Raw genomic sequence first — 14,698 nt, 5'->3', positions numbered from 1 at the left:
TTGTTCGAGGAATCGACCTTTTGTCATAGGCTAATGGAAAAGAGAAACCCGATTTCATTTTGAACATCAAACTTTGTCTTTCCAGAAACTCTGCCTGTGGTCTGTAAAACTAATGGCTGCTTCTTGTCATGGCGTGTGTAGGTGATGTAGAGGGAAGAGGAAAAGGAAAAAGCTGAAATCTGCTTTCTCCAAAGAGTACTTCATGCGCTAGGAGAGATGTGGTCGTTCCTGATCTTACCAGCCTCTCCTCGAATAGCTTATGCAGTCTGAAGTCAGAGTGGAACAACGTCTGTGTGCTCCATCGCAAACAGCTGTAGGAGCAGGTCACAAGCGCGACGGTGGTGGCACCGCAGGGTCTCCTGTGCCCCCTTGTTGCGTCCCCGCTAAGCGCGCTAGTTCCCGTCGGTGAAGTCGCGTTATCGGCCGCTCTCGCGCCGGCGAGGAGCTGTTGTCAGTAGCGTGACACAGTTGTGGCAGAGGTGCCACCCTAGAGACACTTGCAGGCTGTGTATTCATCTTGAAAGCCACAGCTTGGTCATCCACGTACAGCTGTTTAGGAAAAAGTCGTCTTTGTCAGGAAGTGTCATTTCCTTTGCATTTTTACAGAATAGCTTAAAGATTAAACCGTAACAAAACTAGTGATCTCATTTTCACGTACTGGGAGCTGTTTCAAGATGTGCGTTTTGAAATAATGTAAAGCGCTTTTTTTTTCTGCCTTTAAAAGGAAAGGTGACATGGCTGAGCTTTCAAAATCAGACATTTGTCAATATGGCAAACTTGTTAGAATCGCTTGTGCTCAGTGTGTCTGCAATGTAATGGAGCTGTTTTAAAAAATTCTCTGGAGAAACCTAACATTTCGAAAGTGTAAGTAACTAGCAGAAGTACAACTAGCTAGTAGGTGCATTTCACAGAGAGGGATCAAGCTCAGACTCTTGGAGGAATACTAAACAAAACATTTTTAGAAGTAGATTAAATGAGTTTGTCGTGTAGTGTAACACTAAAGACTGAAAATGCTGTTCTGAAGCTGGGTATGACACGGCACCAACTATAAATTCATTCTTCAGAAGGATATTTGATCTAGTTGCTTTGCTTTTGTTTTGTTAGTGCTGTAATCTGTAATGCAGATAATGAGAAGAATGATTCTGTTCCCCACCCTTTGAAGCACATGATACATTAGGATTAATTTAAATTTGATGGATTTTTGAGCTCTTAACTTTAATGCATCATTACAAACTGCTAAAAAGTCTATTGTTCTCAGATTAAAAATGCCATCCTCTTCTCTAATTGTTGGAACATTTACAGCACTCTAAACTGTTGAAGTGGGAGCCCTTTTGTTTCATAAATATTATCAAAGTCTGTATCGCTTCTATTGACTTTCTAAATGGAAGTCTTTTTCTCTTTAACTCTTATCTACTGTGTTTCATTCCCAGTTAAAGCTAGTTGATAAGGCCTTTGAGAGTTGAACTGACAAGAAGGTCTGATAAATGCTGTAAACTCTGTCTATGACTTGGTTGTTTTTCATTAGTTTCTTTTAAAATACAAGTGATCAGTATCTAAAAATGTAGTCTGAAACCTTGTGTTTTCATCAGCTTTTACTGTAACTGTAATTGTTAGCTAATATAGATACTGTTACGCTCATTACAACTATTCTGTTTTTTTTTTTCCAAATAATTCGGAGTTTTAGTGAATAGCATCTGTAGCAAAGCTTTAGAAAATCATATATGTATTTTTTTCCGCCTGTTGTAGATTTCTTCTTCCCTCCTCATTCCCCTCTGTCATGCCCCCTTTCTGAAACCCGGGCTAGCAAGCGTTTTCTGCGTTAGGATGTGCAAGTGAGAGTCACGGTATTTGAGGGTGTTTTTGGGGGTGAGCGGGTAGGGGTGGCTTCACTTTACATTTCACAGCAGTTGTGCCAAATCTGTGTGGCAAGACCACAGCATTTTATTTATGAAAAGGCATATGTACGCCCTTAAGATTTCTGTTAAAGAAAAGAGATGAATATGTAATTACCTATTTCAATATTTTGAACAGATATTCTCCTTTTACTTGGCAGTGTATGCAGATCCCATCACGAGAAGCTGGGATGATGAGGCTAGCCTTGACTGGTTTGAAATCTTTCTTTCTTGGAGTAAATGTTTACAGCTGTTTCTCTCTTAGTGGTCGCTGCTTCATATATGAAGTCATTGGGGAGACTGTTTAAATATTTAAAGTTGGGTATGATTCAGGGTAGGTGGGATCAGAACTGGAACATAATTGTTCGGATCAACCCGGAGACGGGGAACTTGTGTGGATGCTTATGAATGGGCAGATGTGCGGTGAGGCGGAGGGTGAGTCAGAACCGAGCGTCTCCTGCAAGAATGCGTTTTGTTCCAGTGTGCTGGGAAAATGCAAGCAGAAGGGAGGGGGCTAGCCCGCTTCGCTGGGGACCCGGCTTCCTGGCGGGCCGAAGCGTGTCCCATTGGCGGCTCCGGCTGTTGTCACTCTGCTGATTCATTAGTAGTGGGTGGTGAGAACTGTGTGTAATCTCTGGGGGAGGAAATGGCTTGGTTGCTTTAGGGAGAAAGAACATTTTCTGCAACTGCAGGATGTGTGGATGCAGCACACAGATAGCATATCTGTATCACATCAGTTAAATACCCTGGTATTGTAAGATAAGGATTTACTAGAGAACTAAAATAGGATGTGAAACTGAGGTTTTGTCTTGAGCTCAAGTAAAATAACTTTTTTTTTTTTAAGTCATTGAGAATTGCCTTCTCTCTACTTTATTCAAATCAACTTTGGTTTTTAAAGCATGAACGAACAGTGTTATATAGATCCAAGCCCCTGGCTTTTTTTCTTCCCCCCCCCCCCCCCCCCCCCTTATGCAACTAAACTCTCAGTTAGTTGGAGGGGATGGTTATTAATTTAAATGCAGATGAAGGAAAATAACATAGATCAGTTGAAAGAGTGTACAGATTGGAGTATGAAAAGAAAGGCAAGGTATGCTATACATTGAAGGCGCAGCACAGCGGTCTTTGGGATCGAGCCGGCTGGTAGGTCAGTGAAGCACGAGTGCAACTCAAGTACATTGAGTCTAATGGCTTGAGGCAGAACCTCCTCGAGTTTACCTGTCTGTGGTGCTGTTCATCCTCAATCCAGATAATCTGCCAGGAGATGAGAGCGTTTGCGATGGTGGTTGGTCAGCCAGTAAGCAGAATATGTTTGCTCTAACACTGAGAATCTGTTTCCAATGTAAAAGCATCATTTCCACTTTCCTTGTTACAGATTTTTGATGCTACTGTGATTTATTATAAGAGTTTGAACTGGAAGGTATAGTTTGGAGTGAAAAACTTTGGCATAACAGAAAAATTTCTGTTCAGATGGCTGTTACAAGCTAGTAAAAATTGCTCTAATACATAAAGAAAGCCGCTTTATGGCTTAACTCTTCCTTTCTGCTAGGAACTCTGGGGATGCTGTCAGTGTGCGTGTTAGGTTGGTCTGGTGTTTCGCTGCAGAAGCCTGTGTACAGAGGCAACTGCCCTCCAAAACCTCCCCTCTTCAATGAGAGGTGCTAGACAGTGGTGTGTTGTTGCTTCTGTGGTTGTATTTTAATTATTCGTTCTGTCTCTTGCCAACTTGAGCAAGTTTAGAAATACAATCGGGAAATAGAAAGCAGATTTCAATGTGTGACAGTTTACCCAGGTCTCAAAATCTAACAAACTAATGAGTTTTGGCTGTGCCAATGTGTGGAAAATAAGGCTGCAACTGCATGTGTAATCTAGTATGTCAGTTTATCAGCTAGTTCAGAGAATAATGCTGTCGCCTGGTATTTTTCAGGTGAAGTGACAGATGTCATCTATTATAGTGTTAATGGTGGAATACAAACTCCGTGACTTGATAAAACTATAAGATGCATGTGATAAAATTATAATTTTATTTTGGTTTCATTTTTTGATTAAGGTTATGTATGATAAGTGTGTGTGAAGTTATTTAGGTAACAAAATGCAGTATTCAGGAAGATGGGGGAAAAAAGCAAGCTAAGGTTTCCCATGCATATGAACTTACTCTCCTCCATTAACATGCGTATGATAATATTTAGTTGCATAACCATCTACTGTCATCATTAGGGAAGTCGTGCCTCTTTCAGTGCATAGGCTGGACTCTACTTTGAAAGGGGCGACAGTGTAATATATCTTTAAATTTCATCTTCTGTTATGTATTCCTGTAGGGTGTTTCTTTAGGTGCCATTAAATTCCTGTACTGAATATGAAATTGGTAATTGCCTGATTTCTGCCTCCTCCCTTTTCCTACTGCTCTCAAGTGCTTCTCACCCAAGTGTCTCGAGTTTTACAAGACTGACTTCCAGATGTTATTATAAAAACCACCAGAAGGGCTGGGGAGGATTTGTAAAATGATATAAATGCAATTAATCTGGTTTTAGCAACAAAATCTTGAAAGATTTATTCTGACAAAGCTATCTTTATTTATTTTTAGATGGAAAAATGAATAGCTCTGTACTATTAAGGGGGAATTTGGGGTCTTTATAGAAATAAAGTGAGTTTTTCCTTTGCTGTCTTACTATGGCCTCTTTTAGGCAATTTTTGGAATACAGAACTTTGAAAGTTTTTAAAAGATAACCTTATTTTGGATTTTGAGGTGCACTAACGTAGATCGTGCGATTGTAGACAAGAGCAGTAATTTAATAATATTCTGTTAAGTTTGGAAATTGAAAGGGAACCAACATGGCTTTATCTGAAAAGAAGGAAATATGTGGTTAAACGGTTTTGGCTACAGCCTTAGGTGGTTTCCATTCTTCCAGAAAGAGGAGAGGGGGGAGAAAGAAACTAAATTCCTTTCTCTACAATAAAGGAAAGAGCACTAGTATGCTTTATTGTGTGTTTTAATGAGAGAAAAGTGACTGCATAAGTACATGTGGCTTTCAATATGAATTACTCCAAATTCAAATGATTATATGGTAACTTCAGAACCCGCACAGCTTGTTCAGAAGCTCACCCTTTCAGAAGTGAAAAACGTTTATTATCCGAGTTGTGGTGTTGGTAGGAATGAAGACCTACTGAACCCAAAGGGGGAAGGCTTTCGGGGCTCTGATTCAGGAGCGAGGGCAGAGTACTCTATACTTTATCTTGAAAGGTCAGGCTGTGTGCCAGTGGTTTAAGAGCTGCTTTATCAGCAGCTCAGCTGTTGGTCAGTGCGGATAGGGCCGAGAGCAGGGAGCAGTAATCACATCAGTTCTGTCAACTTGTTTCCCTTTTCTCCCTTGACTTCTAAAGACTTTTCACAGAATTTCCAAAACTACTCGGACTTCCAGGTGATGCTTAAGGTGCTGCTTTTGCAGTACTGAGCTCTAAGCAAGTGCAGCACAGCTACCTGCGGGGAAAGTCTGCACACGATGCCCTGGCAGCTGCAATGACCAGAGCAATTGAATGACAGCTGCAGAAACATATATGTGGCAGCACAATATTCCTGGGCGGTGGGAACGGGGACCCAAAACACAAGAAAACTTATTTCTGCAAAGTTTCTCTTTGAAAAGCTGGATTTCATGGTCTTGGGGGAAGCGCTGTAGAATTTTTGTTACCCCGCGTTTTTGTTGTTGGCCAGAGGATTGAGGAAGCAAAGTGAAAGGTAACCCCTGAATGAAGATCTGCAAAATACTTGTCCTTTTTTTGCAAGAAGTAGCTGGTATTAGAGTAAAGATTATGTGTGGTCCTTACAGACCCTCAGTTAGCTTATGCTGCTTTTTTTCCTTTCAATCTATCATTATGCTCTTTTTGTAGAAGAGAATGACTCTTCTAATGGCCTCTTTAACTGTCTGTCTTTCACTTCTAAGCTAATTAAATGTGCCAATTAAATTGATTGTATGTACTTCATTAATTTCTTGTGGGATGAATGAGTGAAGACCATGCTGAAAGAGAGCAGTGTTGTATTTGATATTTTTGAAATGATTATTCTTGAAATGAGGATGGTGGGAGGTGATTTCCTGGTACTCCCCATCTTACTCATGCTAGTTCTGCCTCCTCTGTTCACAAAGACTTTTGGTGGGTAGTTTTGCACCCTGCATGGAGTGCTGCCGTTGCAGAAGGCATAGGTGTGGAGTGGTGATTGCACAGTTAGTCTGTGATTTCAAGGACAGAAATCTTGAATCTGTGCTCTTCTTAGTGGAGACCCTGGAGTAGGAAAGGTGATGTGAAGATGATAAACGTGAAGTAACCTTTGTTTCTTGGTTATTGACTTACTGCATATTTTATCGATTAAAACTTTCAGAATACTTTGCTTTTTAGTGAACTCTGAGTTGTAAAAATCAAGCCGAGATCAAACATGGAGATTATCTTTGGCAAATAACATTACTTGCTTGTCATTTGGTTTCGTGTTATTCATCCTCTTTCTTCCACTCGTGGATTGCCTTTCATGTTAATAAAGACTTCATCTTATCAGAACAACGTTTGCCTAAGGACAGCTCGCTCTTCTGTAGCTCCTATAACTCTTTGCCTTTCCGTTCTCTGATGCAGTGACCCTAGCTGGGAACTGAGCAGGTAGGTGCCATCAAGATGGTTTGAGCTACACCATAGCACTAACCATGAGTTAGAGCTTGCTGATGGTAATTTGCTGGAGGATGAGTTTAGAGCTTTCAGAGGAGGAACGGTCTGTAAATTCCCCTAGCTAGCTGGGGCATTTCTGAAGACTTGAAAAGACTCAGTAGGATTTTAAAAGCCTAGGTGGTCTCTAAATCTTAAATGAGTGCTGGCCCGTGCGTGACTGGTTTACCTCTCCAGTAACTAAGCACAGACAAACTTTTACTCCACAAGTGGTTTGCCTACCAAGTAGGCTAAAATAACAATTGAAAGCTGATTATTTTCATGATTTAGACAATTATTCTGTTTTGTGTTGTGCTTTTTTTTTCTTTGTTGTACTGAAGCCAGCAAATGCGAGATGTCAAACTCCTTTAGTGTTACATCTGCTTCTTTTCAAACTTCCTGTGTGGAGGTTACTCTCTGGTCTTTAGGAGGGACAATATTTCTGCTTTAAATCACTATATCACTTACTGCTGTCTAGATGTAGGTCCTTAAGTTCATGTGTTATTTCTCTTACTGCTGTTTAAGGCACTGTGTAGGCTGATGCTATAGGTGGGTTTTGATGATCCCATGTCAGTTATTTCAACAAGCCTTTCACAAATGCTGGAATACACAAAGAAAGACTTTGTGATATGCATAATGTATTTTACTGAATTCTGACTTGTTTTTAAATTTGAGGAGGACTGAAACTGTTGCTTGTCCTTTATTGAAGGAACTCGTGTATGGGGTAAAATACAGTACTTCTGGGAGAGTAGGAAGGCGTGTATTCATTTAACCATTTAAGATAAGTCCCTTGTAAAGCATCTTCACTAGCTGGCAGCATGCCACTTCTTGTGACATGAAGGTAACCTGACGAGAAAAAAAGTTAGCTTAACTGAAAGCACTAAGGGAATTCTAACCAAATCCTGGTGTGTGCCAGTTTATAAAATGAGAACACGGCTTAAATTTATTCCATCCAGTACAGTAGGCAAAAGTTACAGCATTCCCTTGATTAAAATGAGTCCTTGGAAAGGAGGCAGGAGAAACTGCTAAGTAGAATCTCATGTTACCGACTGGCTTGGACGGTCTTCTAAGAGCACATATAGAAGCTTCCTGCGTCAGTATTTTCATTGTGCGTGCACGTGTGTAAATGCTTTCAAATTCATAGCAAGTGTTTTGTTTTAATTTCAGGTGTACTTGAAGGCACCTATGATTCTCAATGGTGTCTGTGTAATCTGGAAAGGCTGGATAGATCTACAGAGACTGGATGGTATGGGCTGCCTGGAATTTGACGAAGAGAGAGCGCAGGTAAGGCAGTCTGCCCATGGCTAGCTGCAGAAACGTTTATAAGGAACATTAGTGCTCCTGCACCCTAGGCATTTTGTTCTTCCGCAAGAAAGCGTGCAGTCAGGTAGCAGTCACGCAATCTAATTTGCTTGTTTTCTGCCTTCAGTTTTTGAGTACAAATTCCAAAGAAAACTTAGTGTGAATGTTCCAAAACTTGTGGTTGTACCAATGTGTTAATTAGATCAAAATATTTGGGAGCAGGAACCTTCTGTAGTTTACAACTTTGTGGGGTGACTTAGCACTATTACAGTGCTACAGTGATAAATATTAAGATTTTCAAAAAGCTGTGGCTGTAACCTGAAATAATTTAACTTTCAAGTCTATTCCATTTACTGCTCTTAGTTGTTTTTCAAAGTAGTTTTTTGTTCCATTACATAGGCTGGGGGGCAGGGGGATGGTAGGAGATTTTTTTACATCTGTTCTCTAACAGTGTTAGTCACTGCTTTGTGAAGGTATGGCAGCTTTTGAGAATCCTACTTCCTACATCTATAAAGTGACTCTTCCTAGCAATTGGATCTTTGGACGTGCACAAGAACAAAGTAAACACAGAGGAAATGACTTTAAGTGTGTATCACATATATAAGCTTCGCTTACATAGCTGTAAGGTTCCTTAATTTAGTCAGACTCAGGACAGACCTTTTTGCTTTTGAAATACAGCTTCGTAACAAAGTTCTTTAACCGATATAACAAGCTGCTGCAGCAGGTTTGTGTGGGCTGCCATGAAGATCATGATGTACCTCAACCTGTCTTCTCTGTAGAAAGTAAATTGGATGTAGTAACATCAGTTACCAGACTTACGTCTTAACTGACGATCCATATTTTATGGGACTGCTTAGCAGTTCACTCTTATAGTTTGGAAATGACTTTAGAAATGTTAGAGCTCTGTGGAGACATGGTCCAAAGAGCTTCCAAATACAGAGATTTGGAAATCATGCAGAGAGAAGTAGAATGCTGAGCAATTCCCTGCAGCTCTTTGTTTTTCATGTTCTGCATTCATACTCTGGCAGTGGTTTTTACTAATTTACTCTGGTCTACCTGTGTGTAGCCATTTTCTCCTAACTCTTTTCTTCCCTGAACATTTCTTCTTTCACTGGAGACTGTTATGATTTCCCCTAACTTTTCTGGAAACTTGAGTAATTCACTTTGAACCACTGTTACACGTCCCCTAAACGGCACCTCTGTTGTCTTCATCTTGATAGCAGAACAAAACTGGACTACTTTTATGTCTGTTTCTTATTGTCACCTTAACTTCAGGGACCCAAAATAACTCAGTTTTCTTAATACTTGAACTGGTTTGTGTGACCTTGGTGATACCTTTTTGTGTGTGTGTGTGTGATGTCTTCTATATCTCATACATATGGATGGATTTTGCAAAACCTTGCTATTCACTTAAATTGTTGGCTTTTCTAAGTTGCCTTTACTTTCCCTTTGCACCCCCCCCCCATTTTGCTCTATAGGGATATTTGTATATGATAAAAATTACAAGGTTGCATAAATGTCCACATTTTAAATAACGTCCTTATTGTTTCCACTTACTGTGCTTTGGTTCACACAGCAGAGTGGTCTGGGTGCAGGAACTGGATTTGATTTGGATGAAACTGAACCAGAGGAGATCCTTTGGGAGCGCACCTAATGCGCTTTGGCCTCTAGCAGGCCAGACTAGAGAGAGGCCAAAGTAAAACCTCCTGTAGTGAGTGTAATGTGGATGTAGGTCCTCAGCACCAACTGCTTCACTCTACAGACCCACTCTCACGCTGTGCTGCGCTGCTTGCAAATGTTCGAGGTAGCCTTTCCTCTGTGAAAGGAGTCATCCAGACAGAGGCTTGACTAAGAGCTGTGTCTGGTACGATACGCTCACTCGTGACTTCTGTTGAATTATCCTTGGAACATTGATTTTTTTGATGTGAACCTAAATGATGCTGAAATGCTTCTTACTGACTGTGCCTCTACTGTTTCTTTTTGGGGTTAGTATCTCTCTGGCAAATTGCTTCTGGCAGTTGTGCACTGGAACTGATTTAAATAAGGATATATTTTCTGTTCCACTGTGTGCATCTCGTTCTCGGTCCTCCCTTGCTCAGGATTTCCTTTTTAGTTGTTCTGATACTGCAGCCAGTCAGTACCAAACAAATGAGAACCCAGAAAGAGACTCCACCTAAATACAAAGAGCGCTCCTATCTTGCAAATGCAGAACTGGAGGGTGTATTGATTAATTTGTTTCTGTACAAGAGTTGGAAGTATTCAAATTGAATTTTATATATGCAAATAGTTGCAAATTTTGTGTTCCCCTTTCCTCTCCCAAACTTAAGAAACCAATTTCCACATTAGTGAGATCATGTTAATTTGAGTGTGTTAGTTTGAGCCACAGAACCAAGCTTTTCCTTGGACACTAGTATTCGGAATAGCGTTCACTTCTTTGTCGGCATTGGAGCGAGCTAAGTTCCTGTTGCAGCAGTGTTTTCTCTGAAAAGAGATAAGTGCTGTAAACGCCATTGACTAGAACCGCTTTTGGCTAGCGGCTTGCACAGCAAGCTCAAATGGAGACCTCTAAGGATTGTGCAAGATAAATCCGCAGATTCTTCGGGTTGATCTATGAATACTACATTTGAAACATAATGCTTAAGTCATGTGACTTGTGAACTGAGAGGAGACTGATTTTGAGCGTGCACCCGGAAGAACACGCTCTCACTCTTTTCCAAAATGTGATAGTTCCTGAAAAAACGGGCCCTCATCCATAAGGGAGGGTGGTGAAGTGACCTAGATTCAATTTCAGTGTGTTAATTCCATGATAAATGTTTTTTGCTGCTCCAAGGATTTGCATGGTCTTGGGTTATTTTAATTTCCTGACATGCATACTCTTAGCTATGTTTAACACACTTTTTTTGTCTTCAAAAAGTATTTGTGCGCTGAGCACGTGATTTTAGTGCTTTCTTACCATTCTGAGTTCAGGGTGCTGAGCTGGAGGCATTAAACGCAGTGTGGATTTAGAGATGCGCTTTTTGTACTCAGCTACAGGCGTGTAATCTGTTTCAGTTTGTTTCTCAGCATCAGGTATTAGGAGGTTGTTGGTCATCTTATTCGTTATGATAGTAGCACCTAGGAGTTACCAGTGTCGTAAGGCATTACGTACAAGCACAGAAAAGTAATGTACCGTAATGTTGCATTGAGCTTTTTACGTAGAGCACAAGTTAGAAAAAAAACAAATTAATGAAAAAATAAATACTTGAGTTAATTTGCATATAATGTATCTGCTAGCTTTGGAAGTCTTTGGGCAATCTTTTACATTCTTTGGTTTCCTTCTTCCTGTATCTGTTATTTACTTCCATTTCTAAAACTGTTTTCGTATTGCTAGTGGAAATTGGCCAAACTGCTGATTTTGATCTCAAAATATATTGTTGTCAGAATGGGTTCAAGTGATTGACTCCTGCTGAGCAGTAAATTTATTGCCTGTGCCACCCCAGGTATTTTGTAATATGAGGCCCTCGTGGCTGCCTCTCCCCCCCTGCACACACACCCATTACTCCCATTTTTTGGAAAGCTTCCTTTATAAAAGTCTGATGGTCTTTGTGTTCTCTTGTGTTTTCATGTGTCTTACCGCTTCCTCTTGCTGCGATCAGATTAAATTGTTCTTTGCTGCCACCGTTTTGAAACAGTACTGTCCTCTACCAGGTCAGAAATACCTTCAGGAGGAATGTCCCAAGCGTTTTTTCAGACTATCACGATGACAAAGTACTTTCGGTGCAGCTTTCAGGCTGGTGTTCTTGCTGTTCCATCCACAGCACGCTGTGTCTTATTACGAAGCAGCCTTACCTCTCGGTCTTGGAGGCCCCGCTTCGACTGCTCGTTTGGACTTCAGCGGACTGACGGATAGGCACAAAGCTCTATGCATGTCCTTGACTGTCTTCCCCATCTGGCACTGAAATTTCCCCGAATTTGGTGTTTGTCTTGAGTCTCATTAAGCTCACATCTGTTTCTGTCTTCAGTACTTACAGATCTCCTCTGTAATAGAGCAGCTCTTGCTGTGCGGATTCTGTCGTTGCAACTTGTTGTTCTCATTAAAGCTTTTCCTGCCAGACTGCTGTGGTGTCAGCTCCAGTCTCAACTCTGTGTGTGTGTGTGTGTGTGTGTGTGTGTGTGTGTGTGTGTAAGCCTCAATTGCTTTTTTCTGGTTTGGGTTTTTTGTTTTGTTCTGTTTTCATGTCCATACGACTCATGTTTTGCTTATTCTTCTGTTTATTAGTAGACTCATACCAGGAACACTTTTACTGGCTAAAAGTCAGATGGATAAATGGTTGGGTTGGATACGGTGAAATTCATTAGGCTACAGTTACTAGATTTGGCTGACATTTGGGAAAAAAGGGTTATTAGACTCCTGATGTACAAGATCCTGAGACATGCTTGTTTAATTTCTGTTATAGCACATCACCAGAAGCAGAGCAGACTTTTTTAACTTAATGACTTTTTTTTTCCTTTTCTCAGACATTGGTAAAGCAGAGTTTCAGCTGTCAACATGTGTTCGTTCTGGATGTCAACATATTGATTCTTCTCTGATATTCTGATTTAGGTTTTGCTGGTTATGGCCATTTTTAAAACATATTCTGTCTGGGTCTATATGTTAGCCTTTTATTACATAGCTACTTTAAATGATGGTGAAATGTAAATATCTTTAACACAAAAATCTGCTTTAAGTCTGTTTTAAAAACAAGATAGGGTGATCATGGCATTTTATGTAGCTTCTGAAAATCAGAAATAAAGCAGCTTTTCTGCAGTCATCAGGGAGAGACAAGCTTATCTATTTTATCTCTATCCTTCTGCATTATTAAGAACAAACTTACTTTTCACTCCCTGACCTCAGTTGCTGTGAACATGAGCATTAAAAGAGCTAGAAAGGGCCAAATTCTACTTAACAGTAGATCATGTCAGAATCTTATTGGCAGCTTCAAACGTTGCCCTTCAGCGTAGCGTTCTGGGGCCTTAGCTGTGAAGGGTTATTGATCGGGAGGCGTTTGTATGCAACTGTGCTAGGCCACGAGGGGCATTCCCTCGCGTCCGCCGCTGCCGAGCTGCGCCCGAGGCAAAGAGAGCAAGCCAGCCTTCTCTTCGACTAGAGACCTTTTAGCTTAGATTAAAAAATTTATGCACCTAATCCCTCGGTATATAAAAACCGAGTTGGGTTCTCGGAATGTTTTTGTCCTCTGTCAAGGTTAGGCTTTTTTCTAAGAGAACCGTCAACTTGAAAATAACGTATGTGTGTTTATGGGCGTCCTAAGCAGAGTTAGTAACAGTTATAGCTGAAGCGTTACAAGGAGGGAGAAGCGATTCAGTACGTTCTTTACTGGTTTGTTGTTCCTCTTTAGAGTGGGCTACTCCATTGTGGACACTTTAAAACGTTGGTGGGAAACAGAAATACCTATTCTAATTCTGAGCTGAATACGTGTAAATGTCTTTAAGGGAAGTAATTTGTAAGCCAATTAATAATGGCTTAGATATTAAAAACATTTTATTTACAACTTTATTTTTCCAACAGAAAATATAAATCAAAGTTTTTTGTGCATTACTTCATTAAAATTATTCCTGTGCATAAGCTATTGCATTTAAAAAATCAAAGAATAGGGCTATAGAAAACCTAGGTTTCTTCTGAATTGTATGTGCATGTGCACAAATTAGTGTAGGAATAATTACTGCTTTGCATTTTCTAGTACAACTAAATTTGAATGATACATAATGATTATGAATGTTCATACTGATTCACCTTCAGCAACTTGTGAGAAAATGGAGGATTTAATTAAACTGTAACTTACATAATACTTCTTTAATGGAAAGGAGGGGGTTAATTTACTTTTGTATCATGGTGTCAGTGAACTCTAACTAGATTTGTCTGTAAATACTGTCTTCAGAATGACTTTTATAAAGAGAATAAAATGTATTGTCTCTTTCATGTAACTTCTGAGGTTTCCTTTAAATTCCTAACATTTAGAAAATAAATACTTCTGAAAAGCAGGTCCTACTTAGAACATGCATTTAAGTAGTGGCTGCATTGCAGGTTTGGTTACCTCTATTGCAGTGATGAAGGTGAGCAGTAATTCACTAACCTGTATTAGCAATTGCTGGAATAACTAACTCATATTTTGGTGTCCTAGCAGCTGCTGTAGGACAGAATTGTCTTTGGCATTGTCAGATGATCTCTAATGTTCAAAAGAAATGCAGTCTGGTAGAAATGAGGGTAGTCTTGTGTGTCACTCTGTCGTCTGGTTTGGTAGCAGGAGGATGCATTGGCACAGCAAGCCTTTGAAGAAGCTCGGAGAAGAACTCGTGAATTCGAGGATAGAGACAGGTCTCATCGGGAGGAAATGGAGGTGAGGGTTTCACAGCTGCTGTCAGTAACTGGTTAGTACTTTCCCAAAACTTCAGCTTGTTTGCAATAATTTGTCTGTCTGTACAATGTTGTGGATTTTGTTTGTTGTTTGCAAAATGTATTGTTTTTAACACTCTTAAAAGAAGTTTCAAGTTTTTGAAGCTTAAGTTAAGAATGCTCTTATTTTACCCTTTTTTCCTCTCTGTAGGTGATCTTTTTTGTGGGTATTAAGCTTTAAGGCTAGACTTGTTTGCAGAGCTGCTCTATCTCTGTCAAAGGGTTTTTTTAATAGCAGATAGAGGGGACTTCTGCCCCATGCATCTCTTATGAGCACTGGAAAGGCTTGGGGAGCTGCTGGCAGATAACTTTGTAGTTGGCTACCCTGTGTTATGGAAAACATTAGCAGTGAACAGATTCAGTTGGTACAGTCTGCTTTCTCCTGCAGGTTTAG

At 40.2% G+C, this 14,698-nt stretch overlaps 1 protein-coding gene across 4 annotated transcripts in view; it reads left to right on the top strand.

The window, feature by feature from the left end:
- The window catches only part of CBFB (core-binding factor subunit beta), a 49,231-nt gene that overhangs the window by 17,975 nt on the left and 16,558 nt on the right, over nt 1-14,698 (top strand). For 2 of the 4 annotated variants that reach the window (XM_067302664.1, XM_067302661.1), the window contains 2 exons: nt 7,740-7,856; nt 14,153-14,248. In XM_067302664.1, coding sequence (XP_067158765.1) covers nt 7,740-7,856; nt 14,153-14,248 — 213 coding nt within the window. The other 2 variants (XM_067302662.1, XM_067302663.1) reach the window with 2 other exon arrangements.

The sequence above is a fragment of the Apteryx mantelli genome, chromosome 10 (assembly GCF_036417845.1).
Source record: "Apteryx mantelli isolate bAptMan1 chromosome 10, bAptMan1.hap1, whole genome shotgun sequence".
In the NCBI taxonomy this organism is placed as follows: Eukaryota; Metazoa; Chordata; class Aves; order Apterygiformes; family Apterygidae; genus Apteryx; species Apteryx mantelli.
This window is presented reverse-complemented; position numbering and strand designations above follow the sequence as displayed.